The sequence below is a fragment of the Pleurodeles waltl genome, chromosome 8, assembly GCF_031143425.1.
Source record: "Pleurodeles waltl isolate 20211129_DDA chromosome 8, aPleWal1.hap1.20221129, whole genome shotgun sequence".
Classification (NCBI taxonomy): Eukaryota; Metazoa; Chordata; class Amphibia; order Caudata; family Salamandridae; genus Pleurodeles; species Pleurodeles waltl.
The window spans coordinates 1,536,724,058-1,536,742,512 of record NC_090447.1 but is presented as its reverse complement, the minus strand read 5'-3'; the positions used below and the strand labels follow the sequence as shown (position 1 = coordinate 1,536,742,512).

The following is an 18,455-nucleotide window of genomic DNA, read 5'->3' as shown; positions in this document are numbered from 1 at the left end:
TAGTCCAGTCGGCTGCTGACCAGGGCGTGGGTGACAGTTTTCCTGGTTTCGACGGGAATCCACTTGAAGATTTTGCGGAGCATGCGGAGGGTGTTGTAGCAAGAAGAGGAGATGGCGTTGACCTGCTGAGTCATGCTGAGTGTGGAATCCAAGATGAATCCCAGGTTACGTGCATGGGTGGTGGGAGATGGTGCAGATCCTAGGGAGGTGGGTCACCAGGAGTCGTTCCATGCTGAGGGGTTGGCTCCGAAGATGAGGATCTCTGTCTTGTCTGTGTTTAATTTGAGGCGGCTTGATTCCATCCAGCTGGCGATGGCTTGAAGTCCATTGTGGAGGTTGTTTTTTGCAGCTGTAGGGTCTTTCGTGAGGGAGAGGATTAGCTGAGTGTCGTCTGCATAGGAAATTATGTTGATGTGGTGTGTTCGTGCGATGTTGGCGAGTGGGGCCATGTACACGTTGAAGAGCATGGGGCTGAGTGACGAGCATTGGGGGACGCCACAAATGATTCTGGAGGCTTCTGATAGGAATGGTGGAAGGCGGACTCTCTGGGTTCTGCCTGAAAGAAATGATGACATCCAGTCGAGTGCTTTATCGCGGATTCCGGCATTATGGAGGCGTGTGCGGAGAGTGTGATGACATACCGTGACGAAGGCTGCGGAGAGGTCTCGGAGGATGAGTGCTGCTGTTTTTCCTTTGTCGAGCATGGTCCTGATGTCGTCTGTGGCAGCAATGAGTGCGGTCTCGGTGCTCTGGTGTTTGCGGAATCCGGATTGGGAGGTGTTGAGTGCCTTGCTGTCTTCCAGGAATCGGGATAATTGGCTGTCCACAATCTTTTCGATGACTTTGGCTGGGAATGGGAGGAGGGAGATCAGTCGGTTGTTCTTAGGGTTGTCTTGGTCTTCCTTGGGTTTCTTCAGCAGGGCGCTGACTTCTGGGTGCTTCCAGCTTTCTGGGAAGGTGGCTGACTTGAAGGAACTGTTGATGGTGTTGCAGAGGTGGGGAGCGATGATGATATTTGCTTTATTGAAGACATGGTGTGGGAAGGGGTTCGATGGTGATCCGGAGTGGATGGAGGCCATGGTGCTGGCGGTGTCTACTTTGTTGACGGGGGTCCAGGAGTGGAGGAGGTGGGTGTTGCTTGGGGTGTTGGGTTTGTGGGTGTTTGTAGTCAGCTGGTGGGTCTGGGGGTTGAAGTTGTTGTGGATTTCTTCTATCTTTCAACGGAAGTGGGTTGCGAGTGAGTTGCAGAACTCCTGTGATGGCGGGGGTTTGTTGGAGCAGGTCTTGGGAGTTGAGAGCTCTTTGATGATGCCGAAGAGCTCTTTACTGTTGTGAGCGTTGGTGTCAGTGCGGTTTTTGAAGTGGGTCCTTTTGGTGGTACGGATCAGTTGGTGATGTTTGCGTATGGCATCCTTGAACGCAATGTGGTTGGTTGGTGGGTTCACGGTGCCAAGTTTTTTCCATTCTGCGGCATAGCCGTTTGGATTCCTGTAGGTCTGGGGTGAACCAGCTTGCCTTGATTCTGTGGAGGGTGTTTGGGGGGTTTTTGAGCGGTGCGAGGATGTTGGCGCAGTCCTCTATCCAGTGATTCAGGTTGGTGGCGGCTGTGTTGGGGTCCGTGGTCTCAGGGGGTGGGTCCTGGGCGAGTGTGGAAATCAGTTGATCCGTTGATATTTTGCTCCAGTTGCGTCGGGGGGTTGTGTGCGGTGGTGGTGGGTGACTGGTTTCTGGTAGGAGAAGAGGATGCAGCGGTGGTCTGTCCAGCTGAGTTCGATGGTGTGGCTGATATAGACGTGGTTGCTGGCTGAGAAGACGGGATCGAGTGTGTGGCCTGCGGAGTGGGTGGGTGAGCTTACGAGTTGTTTGAGGCCGAGGTTGGCGAGGTTGTCTAGCAGGTTGGTGGTGTTTGCGTCGTTGTTGTTTTCTAGGTGAAAGTTCTGATCGCCGAGGAGGATGTACTCTGTGGAGTCGAGGGCGTTGGTACTGATGATGTCGGCGATGGCTTCGCAGAATTGAGAGCAGGGGCCTGGGGGTCTATAGATCAGAGTTTCTTTGAGGGTGGTGTTTGCGTTGATGTGGATTCTGAAGTGGAGGTGCTCGGCGAGGTTGAGGGTGTCATGGGTGCTGCTCGAGACTTTGATGGTGCTTTTGTAGACTATGGCGATTCCTCCTCCTGGTTTGTTGGTGCGGTCTCTTCTGGTGATTTTGTAGCCTTCAGGGATGGCTATGGCTATGTCGGGTTCAGAGGCCGAGTGTGTCCAGGTTTCGGTTAGGAAGGCGATGTCCGGCGAGGTTGAGGTCAGTAGGTCCCACAGTTCAATTGCGTGTTTGTGGATGGAGCGGGTGTTGAGTAGGATGCAGCTGAGGTGGTTGTCAGCAGGTTTGTCGTGGTGCTTTAGGGTACAGGTGAAGCGACAGACTTGGCAGGAGAAACGTCCCTTGGTGTTCTTTGGGGAGGACAGGAAGCAGGTGGAGGGGCGTCCTGGATTGAGGGCGTGGAGATCACTGGCAGTATAGTGGCGTGGGGAGGTGTGGGGGCCTTGCGGGCCAGGGGGAGTGGTGCTGGGCACGGTCCAGGCGCAGACGGGCTTGCCTTTGACGCGCCAACGACGCGTCCGCACCACGGCTGCCATAAGAGGGGCGCTAGGAGGTGGTGGCAGCTGGGTGGAGGGAGGGCTGGGTGAATGGGAAGGCTGGGGGAGTGGGGCCGCAGGGTTCAGCGGTGGGAAAGGAGATGGAGAAGAGGTGGGGGGAAGAGGGTGGGGATGCAGCTGCAGGGTTTGGGAAAAATGGACGAAGCCCAGGAAGCTAAAATAAAGTAAGCTAAAATAAAACAAATAAAACAATAAGAAACAAAACGGCAGAGTGGAGGCGGCACGGGCGGCGGTGAGAGGAGCTACTGATATAAGCTGTCTAAGATCAGGTGCTAGTCTATACTAGCTGACATACAATTATATAAGCCGTCTAAAATCTTTTGCTAGTCTACACCAGGTGATATACACTGATATAAGCCATCTAAGGTTAGTTGTTAGTCTATACTAGTGGATTACCAGTGATATAAATTGTCTAGGATCAGTTGCTAGTCTATACTAGTTGATGTATAGTGATATTATATGCAGTCGAAGATCAGTTGTTAGTCTATACTAGCTGATTACCACGGATATAAGTTGTCTAAGATCAGTTGCTAGTCTATACTAGCTGATTACCAGTGATATAAACTGTCTGCATTCAGTTGCTACTCTATACTGGTTGAAATGGGCTGATACCGGCTGTATAAGAACAGTTACTATTATATGACTGTTTCATATGGCTGCAGAGCAGGGGGCCCTTTTGCTATTTTTTGTGTATTTAATGTTGGGGGGAGGTTTGTGTCCCTACTTAGTGTAGGAGGCTGGCCTGGCTTATAGTGGGTACCTGATGGTACTTACACCTTGTGCCAGGTCCAGTTATCCCTTATTAGTAGATTAGTAGTGTTCTAGCACGTTAGGCTGATAGAGGTAGCTATAGCAGAGCAGCCAAGGCTGAACTAGGAGACATGCAAAGCTCCTACTATACCACTTATATCATATAGCACTATATCATAAGAAAACACAATACTCAGAGTTACTAAAAATAAAGGTACTTTATTTTAGTGACAATATGCCAAAAGTATCTCAGAGGATATACTCCCTTAGGAGGTAAGTAATATACACAAAATATACACACAAACCAAAACCAGGTAAGTAGACAGTTAGAAAAGTAGTGCAAACACTGTAGAACACAATAGAATGCAATAGGAGACAATAGGCCTAGGGGCAACACAAACCATATACTCCAAAAGTGGAATGCGAACCACGAATGGACCCCAGGCCTAGTGTAATGTGTAGAGGGTCATTGGTAGTGTAAGAAAACACTAAGGGTGTCCAAGATACTCCACCCCAAGACCCTGAAAAGTAGGAGTAAAGTTACCCTACCACCCCAGAAAAACAGTAAAGTCGAGATAGGGGATTCTGCAAAGACAACCACTGACTGCAAAGCAATGAAGACGGATTCCTGGACCTGCAAAGGAAGGGGCCCAAGTCCCAGAGTCACGCAAGTGTCCAGGGGGGAAGGAGCCCACTAACCCCGGATGAAGGTGCAAAAGGGCTGCCTCCGGGTGGAAGAAGCCAAATATTTTGCAACAACGGAAGGAGCCAGGAACTTCTTGTTTGGTCAGAAGATGTCCCATGGCGTGCTGGAGGATGCAGAGTTGTTTCCACGCAGAAATACCACAAACAAGCCTTGCTAGCTGCAAGAGTCGTGGTTAAAGGCTTTGGATGCTGCCAGGGCCCAGAAAGGACCAGGAGGTTGCCCCTTAGAGGAGGAGACAGTGGCTGGGAGAGCCAGTGCCTGGGAGAGCCCACGCAGAAGCAGGGTGCACCCGCAGAAGCACCTGAACAGGTGCACTAGAAATCTGAGCAGGCGGTCATCTGTGCACAACAAAAGAGGGTCCCACGAAGTCAGAGGTCAACTCTGCGAGTTGGGCAATGCAGGACGGAATGCTGGGGACCTGGGCTGTGCTATGCATGAAGGAAGTCTTGTGAAAGTGTACAGAAGCCCTAGCAGCTGCAGATCACCCAGTACACAGGATTACTGTCTGGCGTGGGGAGGCAAGGACTTACCTCCACGAAATTTGGACAGAAGGACCACTGGACTGTCGGGGTCACTTGAATCCAGCTTCTGTGTAACAGGGGCCATGCTCGTCAAGATGAGAGGGGGCCCAGAGGACTGGTGATGCAGAAGTTTGGTGCCTGCGTCAGCAGTGAGAAGATTCCGTCGACCCACAGGAGATTTCTTCTTGGCTTCCAGTGCAGGGTGAAGGCAGACAGCCCTCAGAGCATGTACCACCAGGAAACAGTCGTGCCAGAGCAGGGGCTGGGGAATCCCTGAACCGGTGTAGACTGGTTTATGCAAAGAGGGCACCATCTGTGGTTTCCATTTCCAGAGGCTGGGGGAGGCTACTCCTCCCCCGCCCTTCACACCTATTTCCAAAAGTGTAACACCCTCTCTCAGAGGAAATCCTTTGTTCTGCCTTCCTGGGACTGGGCTGCCCAGCCCCCAGGTGGGGCAGAAACCTGTATGAGGGGTTGGCAGCAGCGGTAGCTGCAGTGAAAACCCCAGAGAGCTAGTTTGGCAGTTCTCAGGGTCCATGCTGGAGCGCCGGGGATGCATGGGATTGGCACCCAACTTCCAGATTGATATTGGGGGGACAATTCCATGATGTTAGACATGTTACATGGCCATGTTCGGAGTTACCATTGTGAAGCTCCACATAGGTATTGACCTATATGTAGTTCACGTGTGTAATGGTGTCCCCGCACTCACAAAGTCCAGGGAAATTGCCCTGAACAATGTGGGGGCACCTTGACCTGTTGCCAGGGTGCCCTCACACTTAGTAACTTTGCACCTAACCTTCACTAAGTGAGAGTTAGACAAATAGGTGACTTATAAGTTACTTAAGTGCAGTGTAAAATGGCTGTGAAATAACGTGGACGTTATTTCACTCAGGCTGCAGTGGCAGTCCTGTGTAAGAATTGTCTGAGCTCCCTATGGGTGGCAAATGAAATGCTGCAGCCCATAGGGATCTCCCGGAACCCCAATACCCTGGGTACCTAGGTACCATATACTAGGGAATTATAAGGGCGTTCCAGTGTGCCAATCAGAATTGGTAAAATTAGTCACTAGCCTGCAGTGACAATTTTAAAAGCAGAGAGAGCATAACCACTGAGGTTCTGATTAGCAGAGCCTCAGTGAGACAGTTAGGCACCACACAGGGAACACATACAGGGCATATATTATGAGCACTGGTGTCCTAGCTAGCAGGATCCCAGTGACACAGGCAAAAACAAACATACACACAAGTAAACATTGGGGGTAACATGCCGGGCAAGATGGTACTTTCCTACACCTAGGGCTGCTGTTTCTCTCTTAGGGCTGCTGGTTCTGTCTTTCAGGGTGCTAGCAAACTCTTAAGGGGTGAGGATGGTGTTTTAAGGGGAAGGGTGAGGCGGGGCGTCCGCTGTTTCCTAGATCGCCTTGCTTCGTTGGCTCCAGTATTCCCCTTCGCCACTCGAACCAAACTTGCCACCAGCTGTTCCCCTATTAGCTCACTTCCAGGACTTGCTTCCAGGCTCATCTTAACCTTTTCTCGTTCTGCCTCTGTCTTACCTTTGCTTTCTCTCCTCCTTTGCTGCTTGCAGGATTCTCCAGACCTAGTGGCCAAGTGGACTTCGCTCCTGCGTGGGAAGCGCATTCTGCACCCCTCCATCCAGGTACTGAGCGGAAGCCATCACGGGATTGACTATCCTTCTCCCGTAGTTGCCAGCCCTATATGTTCAATCCAAGTCATGCTTACCTTCCTCCACACCATCCAACCTCACCCTTAAAAAACTATCCCTTTAACTAGATCCCTGCCTGAGTCCCACCCCCTTACCGCCGACTACACCCAGACCGCTGACATACCACCCCTCCCCCACCCTCTTTACGGTCCTTATCACTGTTCCTATACTGTCACACACTGCTTCACGATTACTGTTCTGTCTTAACCCGGACAGAAAAATAGTATCTTCATAAAAATAGTAGAATTAATTTGTGATCCAAATATTGTAGTTAAAATATAGACGTCCACATTGTTACGAAGGTGAGTGTATATATAGGTTCGCATAGGTTTGCTATTTTAACTCCACATCTGCATATCTTGAGGATATATATATATATATATTTATATATATATATATCTCAAGGGTCCTACATCTGGATGTATGTACAGTAAACCCACACTTACCTACATATATTTACCTTCACAACACTGTGGCAGTAGATACTCGGGTGACAACATTTTGGTGGTGCAATATGAAAACTAGGGCTCACGGATTTTATGGTATTTATTTTTTTAACATTTCCGTCTGTATTTCTCTACATTTATTTTTGGCCATACTTATTAGTATTTATCCAGATTTTCTTTGTGGTTTGTGAATAAGTGGAATCAAAAATTGTACATTTCCACATTTATTGAAGTGATAAACATGCACTCATACTTTGATACCTGTCACGTTTTAGCAAATTCAGCAGCCAAATATAGCAGAACACTACACCCACAGGTAAATGTTAGCATTATATACAAATATATTTTAACCTATGGCTGTATTTAAAGATATCTTACCCTGTTTTTAACTCCCCGTGCAGTCTATTTGCTCACCTGTTGTCTTGGAATTTACAACAGACAGCATGGAAATTCACTCATTGGAAGGACAATTTTCAGTATTTTTTTTATTTTAAAAATAAACACAGACGGGAAAGACATAGGACCTGGTTTAGATCTTGGCGGAGGGGAATACTCTGTCACAAACGTGAAGGATAGCTCGTCTGCTGTATTTAGCCCCATTACAGCCCACAGGATAGGTCGTCTGCTGTATTAAGCCCCATTACAGCCTACGGGATCGCTCGTCTACTGTATTAAGACCCCATTACATCCTACGGGATAGCTCGTCTGTTGTGTTAAGACCCCATTACATCCTACGGGATAGCTCATCTGCTGTATTAAGCCCCATTACATCCTACGGGATAGCTCGTCTACTGTATTAAGACCCCATTACATCCTATGGGATAGCTCGTCTGCTGTATTAAGCCCCATTACATTCTACGGGATAGCTCGTCTGATGTGTTAAGGCCCCATTACATCCTTCGGGATAGCTCGTCTGCTATATTATGACCCCATTACTTCCTACGGGATAGCTTGTCTGCTGTATTAAGACCCCATTGCATCCTACGGGATAGCTCGTCTGCTGTATTAAGACCCCATTACATCCTACGGGATAGCTTGTCTGCTGTGTTAAGACCCCATTACATCCTACGGAATAGCTCGTCTGCTATATTATGACCCCATTACATCCTACGGGATAGCTCATCTGCTGTATTAAACCCCATTACATCCTACGGGATAGCTTGTCTGCTGTATTAAGACCCCATTGCATCCTACGGGATAGCTCGTCTCCTGTATTAAGCCCCATTACATCCTACGGGATAGCTCGTCTGCTGTATTAAGACCCCATTACATCCTACGGGATAGCTTGTCTGCTGTTTTAAGATGCCATTACATCCTACGGGATAGCTCGTCTGCTATATTATGACCCCATTACATCCTACGGGATAGCTCGTCTGCTATATTATGACCCCATTACATCCTACGGGATAGCTCATCTGCTGTATTAAGCCCCATTACATCCTACGGGATAGCTCGTCTGCTGTGTTAAGACCCCATTACATCCTACGGGATAGCTCGTCGGTTGTATTAAGACCCCATTACATCCTACGGGATAGCTCGTCTGTTGTATTAAGACCCCATTACAACCTGCGGGATAGCGCGTCTGCTATATTAAGACCCCATTACATCCTACGGGATAGCTCGTCTGTTGTATTAAGACCCCATTACATCCTACGGGATAGCTTGTCTGCTGTATTAAGACCCCATTACATCCTACAGGATAGCTCGTCTGTTGTATTAAGCCCCATTACAGCCTACATGATAGCTCGTCTGTTGTATTAAGACCCCGTTACAACCTACGGGATCGCTCGTCTGCTGTATTAAGCCCCATTACAGCCTACGGGATAGCTCGTCTGCTGTATTAAGCCCCATTACAGCCTACGGAGACCGTAATACGGTGAATAGATATCCGTCAGGTATGTGACAGAATATTCCCCTCTGCTAAGCTCTAAAGCAGGCCCATTATTTTCTGGCTGTATTTATCTGTAAAAACGGAAAACCGGGAGCCTTATTTAAAACTGTGTATTCTGGCAGTGTAGGTTAGCGCTCTGTGTGCGCTGGTTCACCTGGACAAGCTTCAGGGGCGTGTGATGGCAAGAAGGAGGGGCCTGTGGCCTGTACCTGCATCTTCTGAACACCTGTAGAGGATGACGACAATGACTCGTGTTGTGGCTGGGAGGAGAGAGCAGGCGAGACACACTCAGGTTATTCAAGCCTCTCGATAGCTATCTGCTACCTACATAAAATAAAAGCCAGATCTATGAACAGCTAATTCAGTAACACTGTACAAAATTAGCAAATTCTCAAAATAAGGAATTTAATAAACACGTGTGTGAAACAGCTCATCCTAAAGGTACTTGGCTAAATATAGCTTGCTCGAGGCACTCTGTTAAACACCATCATACGTTTACCAAAATGTAAACACATTTCTGTTCCATACTCGGATCTCTAAACCTGGTATTATTTTGAGAGACTGCAAAACCTCACATTCCTACATAAATTAAAGAACAGATTCGTTTAACATTTGCAAATCCAAATGCGCCTATTTCTGTGTGAGAAACAAACTTCACACTCTGTACACTGTAAAGTATTTGAGAAAGTAAACTGAAATTGATTTTTGTAGAAACCAAAAAATGCAATTTATGTATTAATTATATATATTACTAATGATATATAGTATGAATTATAACAACATTTTGAGACGTTAATATCTCTATTTTGAAGGGCAAAAGAGGCCTCAAGTTGCTATGAACTGTAAAGTGAGTTAGTTTCATTTTCCCGTTTATAACCCGCTGTGTTTTGGATGAAACGCTAAAATACTCATTAGTAAATGGATCATGCAAAAAAACAAACAAGTATTTGTTTTACAAACGAAAGTGTGTTTTAGTTTTACGATATTTATAACCCGCGTGCATGTACCCAATATTGTATGAATCGGGGTGGCTGCCAGGACCTGCGGTGTTTGAGGGATTAACTGTTTTGTGTAAACTATTTTCGATTTGAATTTCGAGTGTGACCTATTATGCATTGTTGAATAATGATTTGTTTTTTTCGTGTTAGCTATTTTTGTTATATACACTAGCAGGGACTTGGCAGACACACCAAAGCATTGGGTGTGTTTGTGTCTGGGGCTGAACCTTGGGAATTCCCCCTCTCCAGTGGAAGGTTGTGAAATGTGTGATTGAGTGTGAGTCTGCCAGAGCTGGGTTGTGAATATAAACACGGTTTTAGTGTAGGGAACACAGCTCAATATTTAAGTCAATCTGACGAAAATGTTAAAAACATTACCCACGCACGCACTGCAGCTCACCCCAAATGTGTGGCAGTGCCAGTCATGGTGCCCTGTGGACTCCCAGATGGAACCCTGAGAGTCAGTGCAATGAGGAATAACATATCCTAGGTGACCCCCAGTCAGTTCAGTGTACCATCAGTCTCTGAGCCCAGGTGGCACCGAGCACCCCTGAACTACCCAGAATCCCATGCTCCTGTGTCCTACCCTAGCACTGTGGACTTCAGTGAGTCACAAACACTCCACTGCATGAGGAATAACATATCCCAGGTGACACCTAGACAGTCAGTGTACCATCAGACTCTGAGCCCAGGTGGCACTGAGCATGTCTGAACTACCCAGAATCCTATGCTCCTGTGCCCTACCCTAGCAGTGTGGACTTCAGTGAGTCACAAACACTGTACTGCACGAGGAATAACATATCACAGGTAACACCCAGACAGTCAGTGTGCCATCAGTCTCTGAGCCCAGGTGGCACTCAGCATGTCTGAACTACCCAGAATCCTATGCTCCTGTGCCCTACCCTAGCACTGTGGACTTCAGTGAGTCACAAACACTCCATTGCATGAGGAATAACATATCCCAGGTGACACCTAGACAGTCAGTGTACCATCAGACTCTGAGCCCAGGTGGCACTGAGCATGTCTGAACTACCCAGAATCCTATGCTCCTGTGCCCTACCCTAGCAGTGTGGACTTCAGTGAGTCACAAACACTGTACTGCACGAGGAATAACATATCCCAGGTAACACCCAGACAGTCAGTGTGCCATCAGTCTCTGAGCCCAGGTGGCACTCAGCATGTCTGAACTACCCAGAATCCTATGCTCCTGTGCCCTACCCTAGCACTGTGGACTTCAGTGAGTCACAAAAACTCCACTGCATGAGGAATAACATATCCCAGGTGACACCTAGACAGTCAGTGTACCATCAGACTCTGAGCCCAGGTGGTACTGAGCATGTCTGAACTACCCAGAATCCTATGCTCCTGTGCCCTACCCTAGCAGTGTGGACTTCAGTGAGTCACAAACACTGTACTGCACGAGGAATAACATATCCCAGATAACACCCAGACAGTCAGTGTGCCATCAGTCTCTGAGCCCAGGTGGCACTCAGCATGTCTAAACTACCCAGAATCCTATGCTCCTGTGCCCTACCCTAGCACTGTGGACTTCAGTGAGTCACAAACACTCCATTGCATGAGGAATAACATATCCCAGGTGACACCTAGACAGTCAGTGTGCCATCAGACTCTGAGCCCAGGTGGCACTGAGCATGTCTGAACTACCCAGAATCCTATGCTCCTGTGCCCTGCCCTAGCAGTGTGGACTTCAGTGAGTCACAAACACTATACTGCACGAGGAATAACATATCCCAGGTAACACCCAGACAGTCAGTGTGCCATCAGTCTCTGAGCCCAGGTGGCACTCTGCATGTCTGAACTACCCAGAATCCTATGCTCCTGTGCCCTACCCTAGCACTGTGGACTTCAGTGGGTCACACACACTCCGTCAGTGTGAGGAATAACATACCCCAGATGAATAACATATCCCAGGTGACCCCCAATGAGTCAGTGTGCCATCAGTCTGTGAGCCCAGGAGGCACTGAGCATGTCTGAGCTACCCAGAATCCTATGCTCCTGTGCCCTACCTTAGCAGTGTGGACTTCAGTGAGTGCCAAACTCTCCACTGCATGAGGAATAACATATCCCAGGTGACACCCAGACAGTCAGTGTGGCCATCAGTCTCTGAGCCCAGGTGGCACTCAGCATGTCTGAACTACCCAGCATCCTATGCTCCTGTGCCCTACCCTAGCGCTGTGGATTTCAGTGAGTCACAAACACTTCACTGCATGAGGAATAACATATCCCAGGTAACACCCAGACAGTCAGTGTGCCATCAGTCTCTGAGCCCAAGTGACACTGAGCATGTCTGAACTACCCAGAATCCTATGCTCCTGTGCCCTACCCTAGCACTGTGGACTTCAGTGAGTCACAAACACTCCATTGCATGAGGAATAACATATCCCAGGTGACCCCCAGACAGTCAGTGTGCCATCAGTCTCTGAGCCCAGGTGCACTGAGCATGTCTGAACTACCCAGAATCCTATGCTCCTGTGCTCGACCCTAGCAGTGTGGACTTCAGTGAGTCACAAACACTCCACTGCATGAGGAATAACATATCCCAGGTGACACCCAGTCAGTCAGTGTACCATCGGTCTCTGAGCCCAGGTGACACTGAGCATGTCTGAACTTCCCAGAATCCTATGCTCCCGTTCCCTACCCTAGCACTGTGGACTTCAGTGAGTCACAAACACTCCGTCAGTATGAGGAATCACATACCCCAGATGAATAACATATCCCAGGTGACCCACAGAGAGTCAGTGTACCGTCAGTCTGGAATCCCGGGTGGCACTGAGCATGTCTGTACTACCCACAATCCTATGCTCCTGTGCCCTACCCTAGCAGTGTGGACTCCAGTGAGTCACAAACACTCCACTGCTTGAGGAATAACATATCACAGGTGACCCCCAGACAGTCAGTGTGCCATCAGTCTATTTTTATTTTTATTTCCGGAACTTGCGCTTATGGCTCAGCGCTGAACGTGGAACGGGGGTTCACTACAACAGAAGTGTGAATGTAATCCATTCTAGCGCTTGGAAGCCGCGGGAGAAAGCCTTGAGGGAGGCGCTGGACATGGGCCAGGCGGCAGTGGGGGCGGGATGTGGGTGGAGAGCATCATACCTGCATCTCAGGTGGCGTGTGCACAAGTATCTGCACATTAGTATCTGTTAGTCTCTGTGCATGATACCTGCATCTCAGGTGACGTGTGCTCTAGTATCTGAACATTAGTATCTGTTAGTCTCTGTGCATGATACCTGCATCTCAGGTGACGCGTGCACGAGTATCTGAACATTAGTATCTGTTAGCCTCTGTGGATGATACCTGCATCACAGGTAGATGTGTGCACGAGTATCTGCACATTAGTGTCTGTTAGCCTCTGTGCATAATACCTGCATCTCAGGTGATGTGTGCATGACTATCTGGACATTAGTATCTGTTGGTCTGCATGCATGATACCTGCTTCTCAGGTGCTGTGTGCATGAGTATCTGAACATTACTACCTGTTAGTCTCTGTGCATGATACCTGCATCTCAGGTGACGTGTGCATGAGTATCTGCACATTAGTATCTGTTAGCCTTTGTGCATGATACCTGCATGTCTGGTAGCTGTGTGCATGAGTATCTGAACATTAGTATCTGTTCGTCTCTGTGCATGATACCTACATGTCTGGAGGCTGTGTGCACGAGTATCTGCACATTAGTATCTGTTAGTCTCTGTGCATGCTACCTGCATCACAGGGAGATGTGTGCACTAGTATCTGAACATTAGTATCTGTTAGTCTCTGTGCGTGATACCTGCATGTCTGGTAGTTGTGTGAACGAGTATCTGAACATTAGTATCTGTTAGTCTCTGTGCATGCTACCTGCATCTCAGGTAGATGTGTGCACGAGTATCTGAACATTAGTGTCTGTTAGCCTCTGTGCATGATACCTGCATCTCAGGTGACGTGTGCATGAGTATCTGCACATTAGTATCTGTTAGCCTTTGTGCATGATACCTGCATGTCTGGTAGCTGTGTGCATGAGTATCTGAACATTAGTATCTGTTCGTCTCTGTGCATGATACCTACATGTCTGGAGGCTGTGTGCACGAGTATCTGCACATTAGTATCTGTTAGTCTCTGTGCATGATACCTGCATCACAGGGAGATGTGTGCACTAGTATCTGAACATTAGTATCTGTTAGTCTCTGTGCATGCTACCTGCATCTCAGGTAGATGTGTGCACGAGTATCTGAACATTAGTGTCTGTTAGCCTCTGTGCATGATACCTGCATCTCAGGTGACGTGTGCACTAGTATCTGAACATTAGTATCTGTTAGTCTCTGTGCATGATACCTGCATCTCAGGTGATGTGTGCATGAGTATCTGAACATTAGTATCTGTTAGTCTCTGTGCATGATACCTACATGTCTGGAGGCTGTGTGCACGAGTATCTGCACATTAGTATCTGTTAGTCTCTGTGCATGCTACCTGCATCTCAGGTAGATGTGTGCACGAGTATCTGAACATTAGTGTCTGTTAGCCTCTGTGCATGATACCTGCATCTCAGGTAGATGTGTGCACTAGTATCTGAACATTAGTATCTGTTAGTCTCTGTGCATGATACCTGCATCTCAGGTGATGTGTGCATGAGTATCTGAACATTAGTATCTGTTAGTCTCTGTGCATGATACCTGCATGTCTGGAGGCTGTGTGCATGAGTATCTGAACATTAGTATCTGTTAGTCTCTGTGCATGATACCTGCATCTCAGGTGATGTGTGCATGAGTATCTGAACATTAGTATCTGTTAGTCTCTGTGCATGATACCTACATGTCTGGAGGCTGTGTGCACGAGTATCTGCACATTAGTATCTGTTAGTCTCTGTGCATGATACCTGCATCACAGGGAGATGTGTGCACTAGTATCTGAACATTAGTATCTGTTAGTCTCTGTGCATGCTACCTGCATCTCAGGTAGATGTGTGCACGAGTATCTGAACATTAGTGTCTGTTAGCCTCTGTGCATGATACCTGCATCTCAGGTGACGTGTGCACTAGTATCTGAACATTAGTATCTGTTAGTCTCTGTGCATGATACCTGCATCTCAGGTGATGTGTGCATGAGTATCTGAACATTAGTATCTGTTAGTCTCTGTGCATGATACCTACATGTCTGGAGGCTGTGTGCACGAGTATCTGCACATTAGTATCTGTTAGTCTCTGTGCATGCTACCTGCATCTCAGGTAGATGTGTGCACGAGTATCTGAACATTAGTGTCTGTTAGCCTCTGTGCATGATACCTGCATCTCAGGTAGATGTGTGCACTAGTATCTGAACATTAGTATCTGTTAGTCTCTGTGCATGATACCTGCATCTCAGGTGATGTGTGCATGAGTATCTGAACATTAGTATCTGTTAGTCTCTGTGCATGCTACCTGCATCTCAGGTGATGTGTGCATGACTATCTGGACATTAGTATCTGTTGGTCTGCATGCATGATACCTGCTTCTCAGGTGCTGTGTGCATGAGTATCTGAACATTACTACCTGTTAGTCTCTGTGCATGATACCTGCATCTCAGGTGACGTGTGCATGAGTATCTGCACATTAGTATCTGTTAGCCTTTGTGCATGATACCTGCATGTCTGGTAGCTGTGTGCATGAGTATCTGAACATTAGTATCTGTTCGTCTCTGTGCATGATACCTACATGTCTGGAGGCTGTGTGCACGAGTATCTGCACATTAGTATCTGTTAGTCTCTGTGCATGCTACCTGCATCACAGGGAGATGTGTGCACTAGTATCTGAACATTAGTATCTGTTAGTCTCTGTGCGTGATACCTGCATGTCTGGTAGTTGTGTGAACGAGTATCTGAACATTAGTATCTGTTAGTCTCTGTGCATGCTACCTGCATCTCAGGTAGATGTGTGCACGAGTATCTGAACATTAGTGTCTGTTAGCCTCTGTGCATGATACCTGCATCTCAGGTGACGTGCGCATGAGTATCTGCACATTAGTATCTGTTAGCCTTTGTGCATGATACCTGCATGTCTGGTAGCTGTGTGCATGAGTATCTGAACATTAGTATCTGTTCGTCTCTGTGCATGATACCTACATGTCTGGAGGCTGTGTGCACGAGTATCTGCACATTAGTATCTGTTAGTCTCTGTGCATGATACCTGCATCACAGGGAGATGTGTGCACTAGTATCTGAACATTAGTATCTGTTAGTCTCTGTGCATGCTACCTGCATCTCAGGTAGATGTGTGCACGAGTATCTGAACATTAGTGTCTGTTAGCCTCTGTGCATGATACCTGCATCTCAGGTGACGTGTGCACTAGTATCTGAACATTAGTATCTGTTAGTCTCTGTGCATGATACCTGCATCTCAGGTGATGTGTGCATGAGTATCTGAACATTAGTATCTGTTAGTCTCTGTGCATGATACCTACATGTCTGGAGGCTGTGTGCACGAGTATCTGCACATTAGTATCTGTTAGTCTCTGTGCATGCTACCTGCATCTCAGGTAGATGTGTGCACGAGTATCTGAACATTAGTGTCTGTTAGCCTCTGTGCATGATACCTGCATCTCAGGTAGATGTGTGCACTAGTATCTGAACATTAGTATCTGTTAGTCTCTGTGCATGATACCTGCATCTCAGGTGATGTGTGCATGAGTATCTGAACATTAGTATCTGTTAGTCTCTGTGCATGATACCTGCATGTCTGGAGGCTGTGTGCATGAGTATCTGAACATTAGTATCTGTTAGTCTCTGTGCATGATACCTGCATCTCAGGTGATGTGTGCATGAGTATCTGAACATTAGTATCTGTTAGTCTCTGTGCATGATACCTACATGTCTGGAGGCTGTGTGCACGAGTATCTGCACATTAGTATCTGTTAGTCTCTGTGCATGATACCTGCATCACAGGGAGATGTGTGCACTAGTATCTGAACATTAGTATCTGTTAGTCTCTGTGCATGCTACCTGCATCTCAGGTAGATGTGTGCACGAGTATCTGAACATTAGTGTCTGTTAGCCTCTGTGCATGATACCTGCATCTCAGGTGACGTGTGCACTAGTATCTGAACATTTGTATCTGTTAGTCTCTGTGCATGATACCTGCATCTCAGGTGATGTGTGCATGAGTATCTGAACATTAGTATCTGTTAGTCTCTGTGCATGATACCTACATGTCTGGAGGCTGTGTGCACGAGTATCTGCACATTAGTATCTGTTAGTCTCTGTGCATGCTACCTGCATCTCAGGTAGATGTGTGCACGAGTATCTGAACATTAGTGTCTGTTAGCCTCTGTGCATGATACCTGCATCTCAGGTAGATGTGTGCACTAGTATCTGAACATTAGTATCTGTTAGTCTCTGTGCATGATACCTGCATCTCAGGTGATGTGTGCATGAGTATCTGAACATTTGTATCTGTTAGTCTCTGTGCATGCTACCTGCATCTCAGGTGATGTGTGCATGACTATCTGGACATTAGTATCTGTTGGTCTGCATGCATGATACCTGCTTCTCAGGTGCTGTGTGCATGAGTATCTGAACATTACTACCTGTTAGTCTCTGTGCATGATACCTGCATCTCAGGTGACGTGTGCATGAGTATCTGCACATTAGTATCTGTTAGCCTTTGTGCATGATACCTGCATGTCTGGTAGCTGTGTGCATGAGTATCTGAACATTAGTATCTGTTCGTCTCTGTGCATGATACCTACATGTCTGGTGGCTGTGTGCACGAGTATCTGCACATTAGTATCTGTTAGTCTCTGTGCATGCTACCTGCATCACAGGGAGATGTGTGCACTAGTATCTGAACATTAGTATCTGTTAGTCTCTGTGCGTGATACCTGCATGTCTGGTAGTTGTGTGAACGAGTATCTGAACATTAGTATCTGTTAGTCTCTGTGCATGCTACCTGCATCTCAGGTAGATGTGTGCACGAGTATCTGAACATTAGTGTCTGTTAGCCTCTGTGCATGATACCTGCATCTCAGGTGACGTGTGCATGAGTATCTGCACATTAGTATCTGTTAGCCTTTGTGCATGATACCTGCATGTCTGGTAGCTGTGTGCATGAGTATCTGAACATTAGTATCTGTTCGTCTCTGTGCATGATACCTACATGTCTGGAGGCTGTGTGCACGAGTATCTGCACATTAGTATCTGTTAGTCTCTGTGCATGATACCTGCATCACAGGGAGATGTGTGCACTAGTATCTGAACATTAGTATCTGTTAGTCTCTGTGCATGCTACCTGCATCTCAGGTAGATGTGTGCACGAGTATCTGAACATTAGTGTCTGTTAGCCTCTGTGCATGATACCTGCATCTCAGGTGACGTGTGCACTAGTATCTGAACATTAGTATCTGTTAGTCTCTGTGCATGATACCTGCATCTCAGGTGATGTGTGCATGAGTATCTGAACATTAGTATCTGTTAGTCTCTGTGCATGATACCTACATGTCTGGAGGCTGTGTGCACGAGTATCTGCACATTAGTATCTGTTAGTCTCTGTGCATGCTACCTGCATCTCAGGTAGATGTGTGCACGAGTATCTGAACATTAGTGTCTGTTAGCCTCTGTGCATGATACCTGCATCTCAGGTAGATGTGTGCACTAGTATCTGAACATTAGTATCTGTTAGTCTCTGTGCATGATACCTGCATCTCAGGTGATGTGTGCATGAGTATCTGAACATTAGTATCTGTTAGTCTCTGTGCATGATACCTGCATGTCTGGAGGCTGTGTGCATGAGTATC

The 18,455-nt window shown here is 47.3% G+C and overlaps 1 protein-coding gene across 1 annotated transcript in view; it reads left to right on the top strand.

Moving 5' to 3' along the window:
* The window catches only part of MAB21L3 (mab-21 like 3), a 126,600-nt gene that overhangs the window by 41,491 nt on the left and 66,654 nt on the right, over nt 1–18,455 (top strand). The window contains exon 4 of the mRNA XM_069202975.1: nt 6,219–6,290. Within this exon, the coding sequence (XP_069059076.1) occupies nt 6,219–6,290 (72 nt within the window). The remainder of the gene's footprint in view (nt 1–6,218; nt 6,291–18,455) is intronic.